The sequence below is a fragment of the Phyllobates terribilis genome, unplaced genomic scaffold (genome assembly GCF_046119375.1).
Source record: "Phyllobates terribilis strain yellow unplaced genomic scaffold, ASM4611937v1 Scaffold_12__6_contigs__length_324123572, whole genome shotgun sequence".
In the NCBI taxonomy this organism is placed as follows: domain Eukaryota; kingdom Metazoa; phylum Chordata; class Amphibia; order Anura; family Dendrobatidae; genus Phyllobates; species Phyllobates terribilis.
This window is the reverse complement of record NW_027362772.1, coordinates 121,562,593-121,587,545: the sequence shown is the minus strand read 5'-3', so window position 1 is coordinate 121,587,545 and position 24,953 is coordinate 121,562,593. Positions and strand designations below refer to the sequence as shown.

Genomic DNA, 24,953 nt, shown 5'->3' with positions numbered 1-24,953 from the left:
CGATGATGCCATCTTATTAATGCAGTGCGCTAGGCTGGTGTTTTGTGTTATGAAGCGTATATTTTTGTTAGCCAGGCGCGCGCCCCATATTTCTATTGCTACCACTATTGGGAAAAATTATTTTCAGGGCTAGATGCAGCTAAAAATTATTATTAATTTCAAAGCTGGTGGAGCTTGGTATAGATGGCCTAATACAATGAGTCCCACACACTGCTAGAAGCCCAAATATTTTTTCAGAGGTAGATGCAGATAAAAATTATTTTTAATTTGCAACCTGAAGGAGGTCAGTATAGATGGACTAATAGAGAAAGTCCCACACACTGCTAGAAGGCCAAATATTTTTTCAGAGCTAGATGCAGATAAAATTATATTCAATTTGCAACCTGATGGAGGTCAGTATAGATGGACTAATAGAACAAGTCCCACACACAGCTAGAAGCCCAAATATTTTTTCAGAGGTACTGTAGATGCAGATAAATGTTAGAACCTTGCTGTTAGGTTTTTTTTCCTTTGCTGGTCACATGACCTTGTTGGCCTATTTAATCCTGCTCCGCCCTTCTGGCTTTGCTGGACTTCATTGTATATCTACTTTCTAGCTAGCCTGTGCTCTGTATCTAACTCTGTTAGTTTGCTTGGTCTACGGACCTCTAGGTTCTATCTATTTTGTTTGTTCGTCTGTCTGCTGCTATTTCTGTTAGGAGGTGTCCCATATTCCTCCCAGTCCTTAGTACTTGTAGGGATTCCCTCCCCAAATCTATAGGTCTCCGTACAGACTAGATTAGGACTTTAGCAGGTCTGATCGCAGGATCAGGTTCCCTGTTACATCGTAGGGATTCAGCTGAGTCTTATAGTAGGGACAGATCTCCTCTCTTTCCTTAGCTTTGGTAGCAGAACATAACAGTAAGTCCAGCCTGTAAATTCTCTTAGGAAAGATTTTTTTTTGTTCCATCATGGTGTCGGTTCAGGATTTGGCTAAACACCTGCAGGGACTCTCTCTGGAAGTGGCCGAGCTCCGTCAGCACGTGAGTAACTGTCCTGGAGCATATTTCTTGGAGCCTAAGGTATGTTTGCCGGATTTATTTTTTGGTGAACATCGAGAATTTTTTTCATTTAAAAATGCTTGCTTATTGTATTTTCGTTTGAGACCCAAGTCCTCTGGGGATGAATCCCAGCGCGTAGGGTTCATAATGTCACTTTTGCGCAAAGAGCCTCAGGAGTGGGCCTTTTCTTTGCAACCTAGTGATACATGCTTCAGATCAGTGGATAGTTTTTTTTCTGCTTTAGGACTATTATATGATGATCCTGACCGTGTGGCATCAGCTGAGACTGAGTTGAGACGTTTAAAACAAGGATCAGGTAATATGGAAAAATATTGTACACATTTTCGTCGTTGGTCCACTCAAACAGGGTGGAACGATTCTGCTCTGAAAAGTCTATTTCTTGCTGGGCTCAGTGAAAAGGTTAAAGACCTGCTAATTGCTTATCCTACACCTGAGGATTTGCAACAGGCTATGCAATTAGCTATACGGGTGGACAGAAGACTGCGTGCTAGGGTTAATGAGAGCAAATCCTCTGCTATGTCAGTTTCTGGTTATGATAATGTGTGTACTAACAGTGGTGAACCGATGGAGATTGGATCGGTGGCACCTCGCTCTCAAGAAAAACACCGTCGTTTTTCAGAAGGCTTGTGTTTCTATTGTGGAAAATCTGGTCATTTGATTAAAGGCTGTGAGCTTCGTATGAAGAAAGAAAAAAAAATGGTCAGTCACGCCCGTATTGCCTGTTTAAATTCCAAGGGTATATTTTTAGCTGCTTCCACGATTGCTCAGGAAAAATTAATGGAATTTCGGGTGTTTGTTGATTGCGGGTCTACACTGAATGTTATTGATGGGGGATTCGTGGAAAAACTCAATTTAAAACCTGAACCTTTATCATCCCCCATTGCTGTGGTTTCTGTGGATGGCTCCCCTTTGAAGAATATTACTCTCAAGGTCAGTGAATTTCCTCTCACTATTAATGGTGTTCACCATGAGAAATTGGATTTGGTAGTGTTGAATAACTTGCCTTCTCCAGTAATTTTGGGTTTGCCCTGGTTAAAATTTCACAATCCTGTACTGGATTGGTCTACCAGTGAAATTAAATCCTGGAGCCATAAATGTTATGACAAGTGTTGTAACGGGCGTATTGCAGCTTTGGATAGGGGAGAATTGCCTGTTCCTATTCAGGATTTTTGGAGAGTTTTTTCTGAGAAAGAATCGCAGGTTTTGCCTCCCCATAGAGACTATGATTGTTCTATTGAATTTGTCCCTGGAGCGACTCTTCCTAAAAGTCGTTTATTTAACCTTACTATTCCTGAGAGGAAGGCTTTGGAGGAATACATACAGACAAGTTTGGCCGCCGGTCACATTAGGCCCTCTAAGTCTCCTGTGGCGGTTGGATTTTTTTTTGTAAAAAAAAAGGACGGCGGTTTACGTCCTTGTCTGGATTTTCGTGAGATTAACAAAATTACGGTACGCAATCCTTACCCACTGCCATTGATTCCTGATCTGTTTAACCAGTTATTGGGGGCCAAGTGGTTCTCTAAAATTGACCTTAAGGGGGCATACAATCTGTTGCGCATGAAGGAGGGTGATGAATGGAAGACTGCTTTTAACACTCCTGTGGGTCATTTTGAGAATCTGGTTATGCCTTTTGGTCTTACTAATGCTCCTGCATTTTTTCAGAATCTGATTAATGACATCCTTAGACCTTTGATCGGTAAAAATGTGGTTGTGTATTTGGATGACATTTTGATTTATTCGCCAGATCTGGAGTCTCATTGGCGGAGCGTGCGTGAGGTATTACAGTTATTAATGGACAATTCGCTTTTTGCTAAGCTGGAGAAATGTGAGTTCGCTGTACAGAGAATTAGTTTTTTGGGCTACATTATCTCCAGCAAAGGTTTTGAGATGGATCCGGTTAAGGTTCAGGCTGTGCAGGAATGGCCTAGGCCTATTGGTTTGAAATCAATACAGAGGTTTTTGGGTTTCGCCAATTACTATAGAAAATTCATAAAAAAATTTTCTAGTATTGTCAAACCTCTGACTGATCTCACCAGGAAAGGTGCTGATGCGGTTCAGTGGTCTTCTGAGGCCATTGAAGCTTTTGTGTATCTCAAGGAGAGGTTCACCTCTGCTCCCATCCTTATGCAGCCTGATGTTACTAGGCCGTTTTTGGTTGAGGTTGATGCTTCCTCTGTGGGGGTTGGCGCAGTATTGTCTCAGGATAACGGGGATGGATTACATCCCTGTGCATTTTTTTCAAAAAAATTTTCGGAGACTGAATTGAATTACGATATTGGTAATCGGGAATTATTGGCTATTAAACTCGCATTTGAACACTGGCGCCACTTCTTGGAAGGTGCGGAATTTCCCGTTCAGGTTCTTACGGATCATAAAAATCTGATATATCTTGACGCTGCCAAGCGCCTGAATGCCCGTCAGGCTAGGTGGGCACTGTTTTTCTCGCGGTTTAATTTCTCCGTTACTTACATCCCTGGTACTAAGAATGTTAAGGCGGATGCCTTGTCTCGCAGTTTTTCTCCCATAGTCGGTGCTGAGAAAGAGGAAAACATTTTACAAGAAGGTGTTGTGATAGCTGCTTTAGACTCCGTTTTGGAAGATGAGATTCTTAAAGCTCAGGAGAATGCCCCATCTAACACTCCTCATGGGAGGTTGTTTGTGCCTGGGACCTTTAGGAGAGATTTGTTTGTTGAGTGTCACGAATCTCGGTTGGCAGGTCATCCCGGAATCTCTGAGACCAAGAGACTGGTGGGTCGCAGTTTTTGGTGGCCTGGATGGCAGAAGGAAGTCATTAAGTGGGTGCGCCAATGTACTATATGTGCTAGATCTAAGTCCTCACATACTCCTGCTGCGGGGTTGCTTTGTCCTTTGGAGGTCCCCAGTGCTCCTTGGACACATTTGGCTATGGACTTTATAACTGACCTTCCCCCCTCTGAGGGTTTTACTGTCATCTGGGTGGTCGTGGACCGTTTTAGCAAGATGTGTCACTTGGTTCCCTTCGTCAAACTGCCCTGCGCTAAAACTCTCGCTAAGGCCTTTGTCAAGGAAATTGTCAGACTTCATGGCGTTCCTTCTGACATTGTTTCTGATAGGGGTCCTCAGTTCGTGGCTCGTTTTTGGCGTGCCTTTTGTGACAGGTTGGGAATTCATTTGTCGTTTTCGTCCGGATATCATCCTGAATCTAATGGCCAGACAGAAAGGAAAAACCAGGATGTTGAGCAGTTCTTGCGTTGTTTTGTGGCAGACAATCAAGAGGGGTGGTCTGAGTTTCTGCCACTTGCCGAATTTGCTCTGAACAATCATACATCTTCTTCTGCTGGTTGTTCGCCTTTTTTTTGTTGTTCTGGGAGACATCCGTCGTTTGGGTCGTTCTCCAAGTTGGGATCTGCCGTGCCTGAGGAGGAGAATTTTTCCGGTGATTTGGAAAGAGTTTGGACGGATGTGCGTGGTAATCTTCAGGAGGCCAACAGAAAATCTAAAGACTACTTTGATAGGAAACGACAGGAGGTTTTGTTCGCTGTTGGTGACATGGTTTGGTTGTCCTCTAGGAATCTGCGGTTGAGGATTCCTTCTAAGAAATTGGGTCCCAAGTTTGTAGGGCCCTTTAAGGTGCTTCAGGTTGTCAACCAATCTGCTGTTAGGTTGGAGGTTCCTACCTCCTGGAGAATTAATCCGGTCTTTCATGTCTCTCTGTTAAAAAAAGCTGTTGTGTCGGATGGTGACGCCTCTGCCTCTGTTCCTCCGGTGGTGGAGGACGGGGAATATGAAATTTCTCGCATCCTTGACTCTAGACGGTATAGAGGTAGTTTGCAGTATCTTGTGGCCTGGAAAGGTTTCGGACCCGAGGATAACTCTTGGGTGAGGTCAGATGATGTTTCCGCGTCCAGACTTATCAGAGCGTTTCACAGGAGATTTCCTGATAAGCCTGGTCCTAGGGGATCCGGAGGATCCTCTTAGAAGGGGGGGTACTTTTAGAACCTTGCTGTTAGGTTTTTTTTCCTTTGCTGGTCACATGACCTTGTTGGCCTATTTAATCCTGCTCCGCCCTTCTGGCTTTGCTGGACTTCATTGTATATCTACTTTCTAGCTAGCCTGTGCTCTGTATCTAACTCTGTTAGTTTGCTTGGTCTACGGACCTCTAGGTTCTATCTATTTTGTTTGTTCGTCTGTCTGCTGCTATTTCTGTTAGGAGGTGTCCCATATTCCTCCCAGTCCTTAGTACTTGTAGGGATTCCCTCCCCAAATCTATAGGTCTCCGTACAGACTAGATTAGGACTTTAGCAGGTCTGATCGCAGGATCAGGTTCCCTGTTACATCGTAGGGATTCAGCTGAGTCTTATAGTAGGGACAGATCTCCTCTCTTTCCTTAGCTTTGGTAGCAGAACATAACAATAAAAATTATTTTTAATTTGTAACCTGATGGAGGTCAGTATAGATGGACTAATACAACAAGTCCCACACACAGCTAGAAGCCCAATATTTTTTCAGAGCTAGATGCAGACAAAAAATTATTTTGAATTTGCAACCTGATGGAGGTCAGTATAGATGGACTAATAGAGAAAGTCCCACACACTGCTAGAAGGCCCAATATTTTTTCAGAGGTAGATGCAGAAAAAAATATATTCAGTTTGCAACCTGATGGAGGTCAGTATAGATGGACTAATGCAACAAGTCCCACACAGAGCTAGAAGCCCAATATTTTTTCAGAGGTAGATGCAGAAAAAAATATATTCAGTTTGCAACCTGATGGAGGTCTGTATAGATGGATTATTAGAACAAGTCCCACACACAGCTAGAAGCCCAATATTTTTTCAGAGGTAGATGCAGAAAAAAATATATTCAGTTTGCAACCTGATGGAGGTCTGTATAGATGGATTAATAGAACAAGTCCCACACACAGCTAGAAGCCCAATATTTTTTCAGAGGTAGATGCAGAAAAAAATATATTCAGTTTGCAACCTGATGGAGGTCTGTATAGATGGATTAATAGAACAAGTCCCACACACAGCTAGAAGCCCAATATTTTTTCAGAGGTAGATGCAGAAAAAAATATATTCAGTTTGCAACCTGATGGAGGTCTGTATAGATGTATTAATAGAACAAGTCCCACACACAGCTAGAAGCCCAATATTTTTTCAGAGGTAGATGCAGAAAAAAATATATTCAGTTTGCAACCTGATGGAGGTCTGTATAGATGGATTAATAGAACAAGTCCCACACACAGCTAGAAGCCCAAATATTTTTTCAGAGGTAGATGCAGATAAAAATTATTTTTAATTTGCAACCTGATGGAGGTCAGTATAGATGGACTAATAGAGAAAGTCCCACACACTGCTAGAAGGCCAAATATTTTTTCAGAGCTAGATGCAGATAAAAATTATATTCAATTTGCAACCTGATGGAGGTCAGTATAGATGGACTAATAGAACAAGTCCCACACACAGCTAGAAGCCCAAATATTTTTTCAGAGGTACTGTAGATGCAGATAAAAATTATTTTTAATTTGCAACCTGATGGAGGTCAGTATAGATGGACTAATACAACAAGTCCCACACACAGCTAGAAGCCCAATATTTTTTCAGAGCTAGATGCAGACAAAAAATTATTTTGAATTTGCAACCTGATGGAGGTCAGTATAGATGGACTAATAAAGAAAGTCCCACACACTGCTAGAAGGCCAAATATTTTTTCAGAGCTAGATGCAGAAAAAAATTATATTCAGTTTGCAACCTCATGGAGGTCAGTATAGATGGACTATTAGAGAAAGTCCCACACACTGCTAGAAGGCCACATATTTTTTCAGAGGTAGATGCAGAAAAAAATATATTCAGTTTGCAACCTGATGGAGGTCTGTATAGATGGATTAATAGAACAAGTCCCACACACAGCTAGAAGCCCAATATTTTTTCAGAGGTAGATGCAGAAAAAAATATATTCAGTTTGCAACCTGATGGAGGTCAGTATAGATGGACTAATACATCAAGTCCCACACACAGCTAGAAGCCCAATATTTTTTCAGAGGTAGATGCAGAAAAAAATATATTCAGTTTGCAACCTGATGGAGGTCTGTATGGATGGATTAATAGAACAAGTCCCACACACAGCTAGAAGCCCAAATATTTTTTCAGAGGTAGATGCAGATAAAAATTATTTTTAATTTGCAACCTGATGGAGGTCAGTATAGATGGACTAATAGAGAAAGTCCCACACACTGCTAGAAGGCCAAATATTTTTTCAGAGCTAGATGCAGATAAAAATTATATTCAATTTGCAACCTGATGGAGGTCAGTATAGATGGACTAATAGAACAAGTCCCACACACAGCTAGAAGCCCAAATATTTTTTCAGAGTTACTGTAGATGCAGATAAAAATTATTTTTAATTTGCAACCTGATGGAGGTCAGTATAGATGGACTAATACAACAAGTCCCACACACAGCTAGAAGCCCAATATTTTTTCAGAGGTAGATGCAGAAAAAAATATATTCAGTTTGCAACCTGATGGAGGTCTGTATAGATGGATTAATAGAACAAGTCCCACACACAGCTAGAAGCCCAATATTTTTTCAGAGGTAGATGCAGAAAATATTATATTCAGTTTGCAACCTGATGGAGGTCAGTATAGATGGACTAATACAACAAGTCCCACACACAGCTAGAAGCCCAATATTTTTTCAGAGCTAGATGCAGAAAAAAAATATATTCAATTTGCAACCTGATGGAGGTCAGTATAGATGGACTAATAGAATGATGCTATGCCCAAAAGATTTTACTTCACTAGGTGCAGTAAAAAAATTGGTATTCTATACACAGGTGGTATATCTTGCAACACAGATAGGCTACTCCACTGACTAACACACTCTGCAATAGGCCAAAAAGGATTAGCTTTGCTAGATTCAGCCAAATGCTGTGAAAAAAACTTGCACAGCACTGGCACAGACCTGCCTGGCAAAAACTGATAGGAACTGATGTAACCTAGTCCTGAAAAGGACTCCAATTACAATTAGTCTTTACTCCCACAACCTATCTATTTAAGAGCACAAACCTGCCTGATAAAAGTCATAGGAAATGCTGTAACCTAGTCCTTAAAAGGACTGCAATCACAACTATTCCCTACTCCCAAGCTATCTGTAGATTTGTGCGAAAATTGGCTTGAAATTAACAAGGTATAGCGCACACAGCAACAGCGGTGCCGTCTAACACGCAGCTGCAGCAGTGAGAAAATGGTGGCGACGGGGAAAATGGCTTGGTCTTATAGGGCAAGGACATGTGACATACACTGCCAATGACACATGCCCTTGCTTGTGTGAAAAAAAGCACTTTGCTCCGTGTGTGCGCTGCTGATAGGCTGACAGATTGCACCTCCCCACTGCAAATGCGGGAAAGAGAAAAAAAAATGGAGATCTTCATTGTTCCTGCAGAGATCCATCCCCTGCCCCTCCCCCCACCCCGCTGTACACTCAAACTTCGTATTAACATTAATTTTCATCATTACTGAGAAAAAATCCAGTTATGATTTTGGTGCACGAACAGTTATCGAACATAACCTCGAACAGCCGAATTTTTCTCAAATTGTTCGTGTTCGCCGAACGGCTCGAACACCGCCCAAAACAGCTCGAATTTGAGATTGGCGAACAGTTCGAGTAGAACATCACTCATCTTTATTCCTGAGGCGGACAGGTCTTCAAAAATGGGGCAGTACCAGAAGGCCCTTGTTGCAGAACTAGTAAAAAAATTCCCATCTGAAAACTCTAGCGGCAGAGGGCACACTTCGTTGGACAACCAAGGAGTACAGGCGAGAGATACACAGCTTCAATCCAGCAAAGGCAGGGGAACACTGTCAAAGTTCTGGGAGAGTTTTCTCAGACCCTCCCATCGCACAGGCCCTGAGGAGCGGGGTACTCTCACAAGGAGTGCAAAGTTTGGGAAGATGCTGAGGGAGTACCTTGCCGACCGTACCAACGTCCTCAGTGATTCCTCTGTGCCTTATAATTATTGGGTATCCAAGCTGGATATGTGGAATGAACTGGCTCTCTATGCATTGGAGGTCCTGGCCTGCCCTACCACCAGCGTTTTATCAGAGTGGGTTTTTAGTGCCGCTGGTGGAATTATAACTGATAAGCGCATCCGCCTGTCAACTGAAAATGCTGACAGGCTGACTCTTCTAAAAATGAACAAGGGATGGATTGGGCCAGACTTCTCAACACCACCGAATGATAGCAACGTAAGATAAACTGAAATCTAGTGTCTTTTCTTGGGAGGTGTATTCCCATGCACCTTTTCACACCCAAACATCGTTATACGCTTCCTGATTTTGTCTATTTGCTCTTGTCCTCCTCCTTCTCCTCATCCTCCAGCACCATATCACCAGGGTGACCGTGGTCCGTGATGCAACACCCACATAATTTTTTTAAAGGGTGTTTATGATGCCCGTGAAAAATTTTTTTTAGACAGTATGTTCAGGTATACCCCCCAGGGGTAAATGTTTGTCAGCCCATACAATTGGTGCATGGGCATTACAAGTATAGGATGCCCGCTCCTTTCTAATGGGAACATTTTTTTATGAGGCCCTCCTCCACGTCTCTTCCAAGGGGCATTGAAGTGCCTCCAAATTTTTGGCAGCCCTTGCATTCACTCCATAGGCCGACACTATGGGAGACTCTCTCCTTTCTAATGGGAATCTGTTGCTACTGTGGCCCTGCTCTGTGTGTATTTAAATTCTTAGTGGGGTTTTTCGCAAAATTGGTCAGCCGTTGGACTCACTGCATACCCTATAACTGTATAGCAGACTCTCTCCTTTCTAATGGGAATATGTTGTACCTTGTTACTGTGGCCCTGCTCTATGTGTCTTTAAATTCTTAATTGGAGGTGTATTCCCATGCACCTTTTTACACCCACACATGGGTATACACGTCCTCATTTTGGCTATTTGCTCTTGCCCTCCTCCTTCTCCTCATCCTCATCCTCCACTACCATATCACTAGAGTGACCATGGTCCGTGATGCAACACCCACATAATTTTTTTAAAGCGTGTTTATGATGCCCGCAAGAAAATTTTTTTAGAAGTATGTTCATGTATACCCCCCAGGGGTAAATGTTTGTCAGCCTATAAACTTAGTGCATGGGCAATACAAGTATAGGAGACCCATTCCTTTCTAATGGGAACATTACTTTATGATGTCCTCCCCCACGTCTATTCCAAGGGGCATTGGAGTGCCTCCCAATTTTTGGCTGCCCTTGCATTCACTGCATAGGCCAACACTATGGGAGACCCACTTCCTACTAATGCGGACATTTTTTCTTGATGCCCTTTACGTCTCTTCCAAGGGGCATTGAAGTGCCTCCAAATTTTTGGCAGCCCTTGCATTCACTCCATAGGCCAACACTATGGGAGACTCTCTCCTTTCTAATGGGAATTTGTTGCTACTGTGGCCCTGCTCTGTGTGTATTTAAATTCTTAGTGGGGTTTTTCGGAAAATTGGTCAGCCGTTGGACTCACTGCATACCCTATAACTGTATAGCAGACTCTCTCCTTTCTAATGGGAACATGTCGTACCTTGTTACTGTGGACCTGCTCTATGTGTCTTTAAATTCTTAGTGGGAGGTGTATTCCCATGCACCTTTTTACACCCACACGTCCTCATTTTGGCTATTTGCTTTTGCCCTCCTCCTTCTCCTCATCCTCATCCTCCACTACCATATGACTAGGGTGACCATGGTCCGTGATGCAACACCCACATAATTTTTTTAAAGCGTGTTTATGATGCCCGCAAGAAAATTTTTTTAGAAGTATGTTCATGTATACCCCCCAGGGGTAAATGTTTGTCAGCCTATAAACTTAGTGCATGGGCAATACAAGTATAGGAGACCCGCTCCTTTCTAATGGGAACATTATTTTATGATGTCCTCCCCCACGTCTATTCAAAGGGGCATTGGAGTGCCTCCCAATTTTTGGCTGCCCTTGCATTCACTGCATAGGCCAACACTATGGGAGACCCACTTCCTAATAATGGGAATATTTTTTCTTGAGGCCCTTTACGTCTATTCCAAGGGGCATTGGAGTGCCTCCCAATATTTGGCAGCCCATGCATTCACTGCATAGGCCTACACTATGGGAGACCCATTCCTTTCTAATGGGAACATAATTTTATGATGTCCTCCCCCACGTCTCTTCCAAGGGGCATTGGAGTGCCTCAAAATTTCCGGCAACCCTTGCATTCACTGACCCACTTCCTAATAATGGAAACATTTTATTCCAGGAGGCCCTCCTCTAAGTCTCTTCAAAGGGGTATTGGGGTGCGTCCAAATTTTCAAAGGGGTATAGGGGTGCGTCCAAATTTTGTGCAGCCCTGCCACTCTCTGCATATGCAATAACAGTATAGGAGACCCACTCTTTAGTAATGGGAACAACAAAGCTTAGCCGGCTGATGGCTCTCTAAGAATAGTGAGGGCCGACTGCTGGCCCTTTAAGAATAGTAAAGGCTGCCTTATGGCCCTATAAAAATAGGCTTTGTGACTTTCAGAATCCCTCCTTCATAAATGAAACACAATGTGTCTGATCATGTCTCACATATCACATGGCCAGATATGGTTGTAAAATGTTAAAATGACATTTCCAGGTGAATGCATTTGTCACGGTTGAAAGCAATACAACAGTGCAAAAACACATCAAAAACGCTACGTGTTAACATAGCCTATGGTGTGAAGGAGTATTTTTTTATTGGTTATTTATTTTGCCCTATATACAAGTCATTTCCCTGGAAAGGATGTTGCTTAACATATTTTCCAGGAAAATCCATTTTGGTTTCGTTTTTGTATGTTTTATTCTGAGTCCGTAAAAGTGGCGTAGTACCTCTGAGAACATTGTTGACAGCAGTGACCTGGGAGTCAGAAATGCTTCCAGGGATCTTTCCCATGCTATTCCCATGTGATTTGAGCACTGTTCCCATCAATTTGGGCAATTTTTAGGCCCTCTGTAGACCGCCGGGGGGAGCCACTGGAAAAATGCTCGAGTTTCCCATAGACTTACATTGGGCTCGTTGCTCGGGTCGAGCACCCAAGTATTCCAATGTGCTTGACCCGAACATCGAGCACCCGAGCATTTTAGTGCTCGCCCATCACTAATCAAGATGACTAAGCTCACTGGAAATCGAAGTGTAAAATCCCCCAAAAAATTATTATTTCTTACTTGGATAAAACATAGTAAAAATCACAATCCATACAAAAGCGGAGGGGGCACAGGGGGTACAGTACTTGGTGTTAAATTATCAGACGCGTTTTGAACTTGATGTTCTTAAACTTGCATACCAAGTTTAATAATATAATGTTCGAAATGCGTCTGGTAATTTAACAGCAAGTATTTTACCCCCTGTACATTTATGATCAACCATGTTCACATACAGTTTAATAATGAAATAGGTATTCAAATAAAACACTTACAGTAGCTAAAATCAACATTTTTATAGGTCGGGTCATATTGACCCGGAACAGTACAAGTGTATAGTAAATGCGATCAGAACAGTAGGGTTAAGAACATCATGTTCAAAACACGTCTGGGAATTTAACACCAAGTACAGTACCCCCTGTGCCTCCTCCGCTTTTGTGTGGATTGTGATTTTCACTATGTTTTATCCAAGTAAGAAATAATAAACATTTTTTGGATTTTATAAGTCGATTTCCAGTGAACTGAGTCATCTTGATCTTTCAATCTACATTGCCAAGCGCTGGCAAAGCGCTGACTGCGCTCTCCTGGATTCATCGCCTTCACAGAGGGTGAGCTGTTTTTTTCTCTTTTTTCAGGAGTTTATTATGCAGAATGTATTCTAAGACCTTGCCTGCTGGATATCAAAGAGGACAGCAAGCTGAAGGCGGAGACTATGGTGTGTTTGGCCACCACCATGGCCATCAAGGTGCAATGTGTATACCTCTGGCTCTACCAAAGGGAATAAGCCTCCCCGGTCCCAGATGTTTGACCTGTTACACCTGGTGCAAAAATGGCCGCAGGCTTAGACCTGCTTTCTGGCACAGATGGTGGAAAGAGTGGTAGTGGACTGATTTATCCACTCACTACCTAAGTCATTGCAAATCTGCATTGGCCAGGGAGATACCCAGAATGCAGATGACTTTGTGAGCCTTGTGGAAAGATACCTGGCTGAAGTCACCTTTCTGGGACACCCAAAAGAGCGGGTCCAAATCCACATCTGAGAGGTGCACAAAGACTCAGGAACGGTCAGAGCCAGTTTAAAGGGATACATCTCACACCATTGTCTGTTGGAGATGTCAGACCACTGGTCATATTGCAGCCTGCATGTGGTACTGTACCTCACCCTGGTGAGAGCCCTTAACTGTGCCAGGTGACAGTGAACAGTATTACTGTGACTGTACTCACAGTTACCCTATTAAGTGCCACACTTCCACATCTGCTAGTCCCTTTGAAGAGGTTGGGGTGGGGTGTATCCATGGAGATACCAAGACAACTTTGGGACTGCTCAGATAATGGACTTAATGATGAAAAGTACTCTGAAAAATGTAAGGGTTTTAATTGGTGTTCCCCAGGAGCTGGGAGCCGACAATAATTTTCCGCATCTGGCCGGGCATATTGACATTTTGTTTTGACAGTCCCAAGGGAGGGGCCAGGTAAAAGAGCGCCTCCTCAATATACAAAAGACACAATCCAGGGGGTATAATCAGTCGGGTCGAGTGAGACTATTTAAACCAAGGGATTGGGTACATGTATCTGTGCTCATAGGGAAGAGCAAGTTCTGTACTAAGTGGCAGGGACCCTCGAAGGTGGTGGAAAAGGTGGGAGAGGTCAACTATAAAATACACCAACAAGAGAACAGGAGACCCTTCTCAATTCATAATTGCCACATACTAAAACTCTGGAATGATAGAGACCTGCTCAAAATGCCTTGCTTGTAGGCCCAGTCAGAAGCCAACATTGTGCGTGTCAAAGTGGCAGAAAAAGGTTTTACCTTCCCAAAAATAGTACGGCCAGAAAATCATACATCAGAATAGAGATAGGGTCTCGAAGTTACCAGGTCTCACTCGTGGCATCAGGCATGAGATACACACTGAACCTCACGCTAAGGTCAATTTGAAGTCATTTAGAATTCCTGACGCACAATGGGAGGTAGAATCACATGAGGCGATAAAGAGCTGACCATGCTCCTTCACAAAAAAAACAGGTCAGAGCATTCTCGATAATGGTAGGCTATTACATTTGTCCCTATTTTGTTGCATTAGCAGCGCCTTTAACTTATATTCTAAAGCGCACAAAATCAATGATGGTTAAATGGCCTCAGGAGGTTGAGAGGGCATTTCAAGAACTTAAACTGGCCCTTTGTAAGCAACAAGTGTTGGTAGCGCCAAATTTCTCCAAAGTGGTCAAAGGTACACTGTTATGGATAGACAATACCTTTTGGCAAAGGGGGAGGCTGTGTAGGAAAGCAAGAGGTAATGTCCTAGATGAAAGAGATGTGTCGGTAATGTAAGTTACGCCAAGAACACTAGGTTACTGAAAGGGTTAAATGTGTCTGGATTTTGTCTCCGGGTTTTTTGAGTAACCAAAAGAACCTGGCTGGAAAAAATCAATCCTATCATCCAGTCCAGAGCTTACAGATCTATTAACAGCTGCTGGGTTAGCGCAGCAGTGTAAGGTGTGTTGAGACTGGAGAAAGGCAGAGCTGCTGGTTAGTCTGAGCTGTCAATTGAGGTGTTTGTTTGATGAACGCATTTATTACAAGTGTGAGCTGCTGCTGTAAATACCAATGTTGGTGAGGCAGCTACATTTATGTTGTTTCATTCTGCCTGAAGAAAAGGAGTGTTTATGTTATCCATTGATACTAAAGGAAGTCTGTTTTAGTTTTGCAGCTGGACAATAAACTTCATGCTGTTTTGATATATAATCCTGTACCGCGTATATCCAAGTGGCTACCCAAGAGCTCGAATCCCTACACCTTAGTTTCTGTGCTTGTGGGACAGCAGAGCTCGTGAGAACCATTGGATTGAGCGGAATTGGCCTCCAAGATCTGACATCAATCCTGATGATTCAAACATGAGCAACTATTTGACAAAAAGAACATTAAATTTCCAAAGTACATGAAACTAGGTCTCATGAAACAATTTGTTAAAGCTTTTCCAACTGAAGGAGACTGTTTCAAATCCCTCATTTTGGCATTTCCTAACCTGTAATTTGAAAAAATTATTGCCGATATGTTTGATGGTCCACAGATTCGGCAGCTTATCAAATATGATCATTTCATGTACGCATGTACAGTGTCAGAACTCAAAAAAAATTCTTGATTATTATTCAAAGACCATGTCAAGGACTTTCTTGGAAATACAAGAGCAAACAATTAGACCAAAATTGCCCAGAAACTCTTAGAGAGCTAGAAAATGCTTGATTGCAACATGAGCATCAAGGTGCATTTTCTACATAACCATCTTCTTAATGTCCCTGAAAACCTTGGTTCAGTCAGTGATCAATATGGTGAATGATTCCACCAAGATTTTGAGGTCATGGAGGGGAAGTATAAGGGTAGATGGGATGTAGATATGAATGCTGACTATTGTTGGAGCATCAGGCGAGATTGTCAACAGATGAAACACTCTAGAAAAAGCTAAAGGTGCACATTTTTACATTCACTGCTACGTAACTTTACTATTTGTTAGGACCCCCGACAAAGCCTACGCGAAACGCGCGTCGGGGCTCTTTGTTCTCTTGATGCACCTGGCACTGCAGCACTTTATGGGTGAGCATATTTCTGACATTGATAGATGATTGGACATGCTGTTATTGATTCAACTTCATTACTATGCAATATGATGTATGTGGTAGCCATTTGGTATGTACAATCAGTTCCAATTGGGGGTTGACTTTTTATTTATATGATTAGTATTTCATTTGTGGGCATATCATCACATTGCATTTATAATATATTAAGGTGTCTGCTATATTACCTTTACATCTTTGACCTGCCAGGTTCATCTAATGTTTGTGTGTTTCATTAAATAACGTCACTACCATATATAATATTGTGATGTTTTTAATAATATTTAATAAAATTTACTTTTTTCACATATATTATTCTTCTGATTATTATTTGGGGCATCTAACTTCCTGTGTTCTCTATTTTTGATCAAACTTTACTAATTGCTTACAATTTGGCTTACAGTAACAATATATCGCTTGTATGAACAAAATATCTTTAAATAAACATTACATTGAGGTTATTTTTTGCATTTTTTTTTACAATGTATGTACATTTTGTATGTTTTTTGGTGCAAAGAGAGGGTGTCTTGTAGCTGAAAAGTTGTGATAGAAAAAAACTGGGGTCACTTTTCGATTCAGAAGCCAAAAGTTAGTCAAAAAAGTGTTAAATCTAACTCAACAAAAATGGGTTCCCCAGTGATAATTCTTGAGTCGGTTGACATAATTGGTTCTCAGTAAGGTGGAAATCTCAGCAGTCCTGCTGCTGGTGGAACAGCATCTTCTTCAAAGGTCAGCATGCTGCAATTTCTCCTAAAGCAATAGTTAAAGGGGTAGTCCCATCTACAAGATCCTATCCCAATATGTAGTAGGTGTAATAATAATAATATTAGCAAATTTCTCCAATTAGAAATGTAGAATATTATTTTTGATTCGCTATCTCTCTTACCTCATATGCAGGCATCGCAGGACCTTAGGAATCCATGGTTACGACCAATAGCAACTAGATAACTGTGACTTTATCACTGGACGTAACCATGGATACCTAAGGTCCTGCAATGCCTGCACATGAAGAAAGAGACATAGCGAATCAGAAAAAATATACTACATTTCTAATTGGAGATATTTGCTAATATTACTATTAATACACCTACTCCATACTGGTATAGGATCTTGGAGATGGAAATACTCCTTTAAAGTTCTACTTAGAACTTTAAGAGCACCAACTATCATCTCCTATCTGAGTCACGGAATACAGATTTTGCATGTGAATTGAGAATTTTGAGATCAACTGATTTTTTCCAAGCAGAGAAAGAAGGAGATTGCTCTAATAAGATGCATTACAAAGGTTCTTATTTTCATTTGTACCATTGCTATATGAAAAAATAAATAAATAAATAAATAAAATGACAGTTACTCTTTAAGGAGTGAATTTTTTTTTACTTTGTGCCCCTAAAAGAGAAGTAGGATGGATTCTGAAATTACTCATTTATAAAGCATATAATAAATATTGAAAATATTAACCACATATTTATTGTACAGTTCATTGAAAAGTAAAGGTTTATGCGTTAAGCTTAAAGTCATAATAACTATAGAAAGGATCTCAGAAGATATGGATTACTTTTCATGCAGGCCAAATCTTCAAACAAACAAAAGAGACGCTCCCTGTGTCACTGGTAATATGTGAGGGTAACATAACACTTAGCCGCTCACCTGGATGGGTTGTGTACAGCACAATTCCGATAAGTGTGATAATAAATCCAGTGTACGGCTGCCGCTCTGGCCACTGAACTCACTCCCAATGGGTAGAGAATGAGGTATGGACATAGGTAGAAATGGGCGGTGTATCCTGGATGCTGCCAAAAGTAACGCAGATCGTGAAGAAAAACAGTTTTTTCAGGCAATGCATTTCAGAGTTGATTTAACTCCTTCTTTAGGCACCTTCACGTTGCATGAATAAACCAGTTTTTCCTTCCTGATCCGCCTTACTTTTGGTAGTGCCTCAGATATATCGCCCATTTCTTCCTTTCTCTATACTTTATCTATCTTTACATTGGATGTAAATCAACATCAGCAAACAGTAACATTTATTTATGACGATTATGAAAGCAATATGGAAGGCAAATAATGTGAATTTTCATATAATGTAACATTGCACAGGTTTGCAGTGTCATTTAGCTGCTATCAGTACAATTCAATAAACATAAAACTAACACTTCCAGAAGGTTGAATATCTAAATTTCAATCTACCAATGGTTAAAAGTAGGCAGAAATGTCTGGGGTGCCTCCTAGTGAAACATTTTATAAATTCAATTTTCTTACAAAGCTTAGCTATTATTATACATTCTGTATATCTGGCATCTCAGTTTTCATTTAAAGGGAACCTGTCACCACGTTTTCCCCATATAAAGTCCAGCCACCACCATTGAGGCCTTTTTTACAACATATTAGAATGCTGTAAAAAAGTCCTCAATCCAGTCTGCAGATTCCAAAAAAGACCTATTATACTCACAGATGGAGCAGTCCGGTCCTGATCCGGCGCCTCCTCTCTTCTTGCGATCACCTTCCTCCTTCCTTGCTTTGTGTGTATGATGCATCCTTCGTCATCCACACAGTGTCCCCACCATGCTCCTGCACTGATGCACTTCTCTCTGAGAGGAATGGGGACACTATGGATGACATAGAATACGTCATCCACATGACGCAGGGAAGGAAGACAGCGATCACAAGAAGAGAAGAAGTGCCAGATCAAGACCAGAGATACCTAACAGACCAGACCGTGCTATCTGTGTGTATAATAAAAGGTCATTTTTCAGATTTAAATAGGGGATTGAGGACTTATGTACAGCATTCCAGTATGCTGTAAAAAAGGTCCCAATAATCGTGGCCGTACTTTATATGGGTAAAACCTGGCGACAGGTTCCCTTTAAATAAAAAAAATCCATCTTTTATAAATTTACCCAATAGCTTTAACATTACCCTGCCATTGTAATGACATAATATTCCTGATTATTACTCTTCTCTACACATTGTACTACTAGACCTTTCCCTAGATGTTGTTCAACAGAATTACATTATCAATCAGTTGTATGATCAGGTCAAATTTTCACTGGAGACTTGATAACATATCACACATTTCATTTTGATCATATCTCCGCTTCACCGTCTGCAAGTTAAAAGGATATTGCTTTACCCCATGGGACATTCAAAATTCTTACTTCTAAAAGATATCCTTGTGATGGTTTCTCTGTTCAACATCCTGTTGAGAAATGGATTGGAATTATCCGCCACCTTCAAAGGAGAAGACCCCAGAATTAGTGTTGGTAATGCAGTGAGAATAAAACATATATTTTTTCTCTTGGTTTGCCAAATGCATTCTGATGTAAAACGTAGCTGAACTCATGAAAGATTCATTATGCAAATGTGAAAATCTAGTTATATTTATTTGTTAGTGCTGGTGTAATGTGCTGCATGCAGTCCAATTGGAAAGAAAAAACAACCATTGCTACAAATATGTTTACGTTATATGCTTACTCATTTTATTTCTACCGAAGCTTTCTGAAAAAGTTATCATGTAAATCTCAAGATTCAAACAGTAATCTGATTAAACATATTTCATCTAAAATAGGCTTTCCTAATTTTTTCTTCTTGTTCTTGCCTAGCATTAAGTATATAAGATAAATGGATAAATTCTAATGCATATCTCAGGAAAAAAAGATTTGAAATTCAAATTCATTTTATTATTTACTAACCATGCATGCACTTTATCATCTACTTCAGAAAATAAATTTAATACCAGGAAAATCACAAAATATATTTGTGTATTAGTCAAATTTTTCATAGATCAATCGTTAAATCAATTACTTTTTTTATTCTTACCATAGTGATGCCTAAATTACACTCCTCAACATTGAAATTACAATACCAAGAAGGAAAAGTTGCAAAATTATGAAAATCGCACTATATAGACATGGTAATGATATGCAAATGAAAAAATGGAAACACAGTTTTCAAAATATCTCGATTTATTCAATATCAGGAATGAGCACCATGTTTTTCAATGCAACTCTAGGCTAAATGTTTCTGGTGCTATTATGAGCAGCCTATGTGGCCTAAACATGCTAGTGGGCTTGAAGCATTCATGGACTTGTCTCCCAATGAGCATATCTGGGACGTCAGTGGTCAGCAATTTCAAAGGAAGCTACCAGCAGAGGATCTTGATGAGTGTGCATCCAAGTGCACTCAGCATGGCAGAACATTTCTGAGATAAGCATTCCTCACTGATAGCAGCCAGGGCTGCACAGCTCTCATACTCAGTGCTGAATAAATCGAGATGCTTTGATAATTATGTCTCCATTTTCATTATATGCATATCATTAACATGTTTATTAATCCTGTGATTATCCTAATTCAACAACTTTACATTCTTGGTGTTGCAATTTCAGTGTTGAGAATTGTATTATTCCCATCTCTGACTTTTATAGTAACTCTTCAATCCACACCTATTTCTAGAACTGGTATGTCCTGGCTTTTCATATTGCCTGAAAGTGTACCCAACCTGAATGGAAAGGTAACTGGTCATGCACATTCAGCTCTATTGGAGCTCTGAAAATAGCCAAGCACATTTACTTGGCTGTACTAGGAATCTCAATACTGTATTAGGCACTCTGGTAGAAGTGATGGGTCTTTGTGGATGAAGGAACTCTCCTCGTCACTGCTGACGTAGAGAGCCTATATACTAGTATTAACCATACAGATGGTCTAAATGCGGTCCGACTTTTCCTGGGGGCCTCCAACCTGGACAGCCCCATGTGTGAGCTCATTGTAGAGCTGCTGGAGTTTGTCCTGACGCACAACTTCTTTGTCTTCAAGGATTTTTTCTATCTTCAAAAGCGTGGCACAGCCATGGGGGCGGCCTGCGCGCCCTCCTATGCCAACCTCTTCCTCGGGCAGTGGGAAAGAGATTTTTGGAGGGGAAGGTGTGCCGGCCGCCAGCCATGTGCTGTTCTGGCTTAGATACATTGACGACATTTTGTTTTTGTGGTGGGGCTCGGCCCAGTAGCTTGGGGAGTTCATGGACTCTCTCAGCGTGAATCGGTATAATATAAGGTTGACATATGTCTTTGATACCAAAAGAGTGGACTTCCTGGACATCTCCCTTAATGTTGACACCAAAGGGAGTATTCAGACAGATGTTTTCAGGAAGCCCACTGCTGTCAACTCGCTGATTCACGCTGGGTCTGCCCATAGTCCAGCAACCATTGGGGCTGTCCTGGTTGGACAGTTCCTAAGGATGAGGCGGATCTGCTCCACAGAACAAATTTTTGAACGTCAGGCACAAGACCTGAAATATCGTTTCACACAGCGTGGTTACAGTCAGAGATGCATTAAAAGGTGATATAACAGGACAACGATGACCCCCCTGCATTTCTCTCCTCAATCCTAAGAAACCCTCAGTAGAGGGGGAGGAGACGATTCGCTTCATCTCTACCTATAACCACGAATGGTCTAATATGAGAACCATTTTAAATAAACATTGGGACATCTTGATGACGGAGCCCTCCCTGAGGGGATGCCTCAGGGATTTTCCATCCATGACACCCAGGAGATGCCACAGTCTCGGAGATATTCTTGTCAATAGCCATTATGTATCACCGGTACCGCGCCCTTTTGGATCAAAGGGCCCGAGCTTGGGCAGTTTTAAGTGTGGATACTGTGTGGCTTGCCCCAATGTCCTTCTATGCACTAGCTTCTGTTCTGCAGATGGTAATAGATCATTCGACATTAGACATCACATATCATGTGGCATGATGGGTGTCATCTATTACGCTACCTGAAGTTGCCCTCTAATCTATGTCGGTTTGACCTCTAGGGAACTGCGGGTACATATACGTGAGCACGTAAGAGACATTGGGGCAGCCAGCTCAGCAGAAGACCCAACACTACTTAAGACTGTCCCACGTCACTTTAGAACCAAACATAATTGTAACCCTCGCTCCTTTATGGTGCGTGGTATCTATGTGATAGATATTGGGATTCGGGGGGGGAGGGAGTAATATTAAAAAAGCGCTTGCCCAGAGTGAGGCACAATGGATTATGCGATTGGGCACAGTGACACCCAATGGCCTCAACGAGTCCCTGAGTTTCTCTTCCTTTTTATGATCTTAGCAGCTGACCCTGTACATCTTCATCTTTACACCTCTTTCTTTTGATAGAAGTGAGGGAGGTGTTTCCAAGGGGGATTTGTATTTTATGTGATTTTAATTTTGTATTGTGTATTTTGTTGTTCTCTTCTTTTTCCTCCTTTATTAGAGCATATCTATATACCCCAGATAAAAATCTTTTTATGACCCCTGCCCATTATGGATAATTTGGATGCTTACACCAGATTGGAGGTTGCTATGGGACATGGGCTTACAAGACAAGATGACATGCTCTAGATATACATGTTATTCTATGCGCCAGATGTATTTGATTGTCCTTTATACTTTTGTCATCTTGTCTCTTCCTTTTGATTATGGCCCTCTCCCCCCCCCCCCATTTTTTAACCTCTGCTTCCTTCCATATCCAACCCTCCGTCTGATAGGGCTGTTTGTTATCATTTGATTTCATCTGTTGTGGGCCCGGGTACGCCATGCGCCTGTATGGGATCCTTCTTTCCTGTGCAGTGGGCGCTCTAACGGCTGGGGCGCGCGTGCGCCATGTTCTTACTGCCGTGCGCATGTGCCATTACTGGCATCACTATCGTGTGGTCCATACGGCGCACCCCCGATTTTAGCTGGCGACTTCTGGGTGCGCGCCGCGCTGGCCACGTGAACGGATCTCCGGGCGCCACTGAGGGTATATAGAGAGACCATGGGTCACCTCCAACATACACTCTCTGCCCTTGAGAAAGCGGCTCGGGATGCCGCGAAGCATGCGTTGGGCAACCCTTCTCCTTTCTTCCATGCTTCCCTTGTAAACAGTGGTGTTTCTTAGGAAGGTTACCTCTCCTTATGCCACTTTTATTTTTGATATGTGGGTCTGTATGAGCCATAGTGAAAGGTGTCGGGCGTTTTCTGGGTTTGAAATGGGATCAGAACCATCAGTGGATTCTGTGGTCTCCCATTCCAATCCAGCCAGTGCTGATGCTGCTCAGCATCATCATCAGGCCCAACGCCTAGCTGGTGCACGAGATGTACAAGTTGTCTCTCAGATCTTTGTTCCTAGCAACATGAAGCATAGGTTGCGGAGGGAGACAGGGCTGTTAAAGCCAAAGTCCAGGGTTCACTGCACTGGGCATGCCCGTGACATGGCGGACCGTGATTGGTTGTTTGGGAGTCAGCTGATCCGGTGACCTGGCACTGCCTGATTGGTCACGGGTGACGTAACCAATAGTGCGACGATGGGCAGGGCTTAATCTTTAAATAGCCTGCCCACAAACATGGCGGCGCGCTCTGATCATTGAGCTGTGATGGTGTTGTTGTGTGGACGCTTGGTCGTTTGGGCTCCACGTGTGCTTTAGCTTCTATCAGGCAGGTTTAGTGGGGGATAGGCAGCCTTAGACCATCTAGAACCTCCCTGGACGTGGGGGAATGAGGAAAATTGACAAGAGATGTCTTCAAAGGTTGTTATGAATGGTGGAAAAAAAAACACGTCAAACATTCAAAGACCTGAAGGCCAACCTGGAACAGTCTGGGGTCATGATTTCAACAAGTACCATATGCCACACACGAAACCAAGCAGAGCTTTATGGGCGAAGGCCAAGGAAGAAACGATTGCTGAAGAAAAGACATAAAAATGAATGACTGATCTTTGCCAAAGAGTACCTTGACAAACCATAATCCTTCTGGAGAAATGTTCTGTGGACAGATGAAACAAAAATAGAGCTTTTTGGCAATGCAACACTTTGTTTACAGACTGAGTAATGAAGCTTATAAGGAAAAGAACACCTTACCAAGAGTTAATCATGGTGGAGGATCCATAATGCTTTGGGGTTGCTTTGTTGCGTGTGGTACTGAAGGCCCTGACTGTATCACAGAAATCATGAAATCAGAGAATTATCAAGAGATTTCACAGCAAAATTTCCTACCCAGTGTAAGGAAACTTGCTTTGAGTCAAAGATCATGGGTTCTCCAGCAAGACAATGACCAAAAGCACACATCCAAAAGTACACAGTAATGGTTGAAAATGAAAAAATGGACTGTTTTAAAATGGCCAGCAATGAGTCCTGACCTCAATCCCATTGAAAATCTTTGGGGTTAGCTGAAATCTGCCATTGGGAAAAAGAACCCTGCAAACATTCAAGAGCTTGAACAAACTGCAAAGGAAGAGTGGGAGAAAATTCCAGCTGAGACATGCAAGAAGCTTATAGATGACTACAAGAAATGTTTGGTGGCTGTCATCATTGCCAAAGGGTGTGCAACCAAGTTTTAATTAGGGGTGCCTTTATTGCTGCACATGCTGTTTATTATGTTTTTTCTCTGAAATTGCAACATGGAAGTTGAAAAACAATGTTGTATTACTTTGGACCTCTAATTAAAAAGCCCTGAGGATATAACTTTGGTTCATTTCCATTTATTTATGAAGATATTGTACAGTCTATGACAAAAATTAAGGGGTGCAAATAATGTTGCGCAGCACTGTATAAATTCCTCATGACAAGTTTCCTTTAGCAAAAGAATTAAAAATATTAATTTTACATCTTTGAAATAAGTTGCCTTAAGTTTGACTGATAGTACAAATGATAAGCGAATAAGAAAGGGCAGGCATATGATTCCAATATAATCCAATATATACAAAAGGAAGAAATAGTTAAGCAGAAAAACTTATACATCTCGTGGGATTCAAATACTGCACCAAGAACCACATCAGAACTAAATGTGTGCCTCCATCATAATGCTTAGCAAAGAAATGCCCAAACATATAAAACCTTATGCACCTTTGTTTACCAACAATTATCAAAGGCAATCTTAACCCCTTAGTGACAGGACCAATTTTTTTTTAATCTTACCAGTGTCACTTTATGGAGTAATATCTCTGAAATGTTTCAACATATCCAATTTATTTTGAGATTTTTTTGTGACACATGATACTTTATAACAGTGGTAACATGTAGGTTAATATGTTTTGTGTTTATTTATAAAAATATCAGAAATTTGACAAACATGTTTTAAAAATTGCAATATTCAAACTTTGAATGA

General features: G+C 41.6%; 1 protein-coding gene across 2 annotated transcripts in view; it reads right to left on the bottom strand.

Annotated features, from left to right (window-relative positions):
* CA11 (carbonic anhydrase 11) overlaps positions 1-24,953 on the bottom strand; it is a 1,198,011-nt gene that overhangs the window by 181,579 nt on the left and 991,479 nt on the right. For both annotated transcript variants that reach the window (XM_073657763.1, XM_073657762.1), the window contains one exon: positions 18,990-19,062. In XM_073657763.1, coding sequence (XP_073513864.1) covers positions 18,990-19,062 — 73 coding nt within the window. The remainder of the gene's footprint in view (positions 1-18,989; positions 19,063-24,953) is intronic.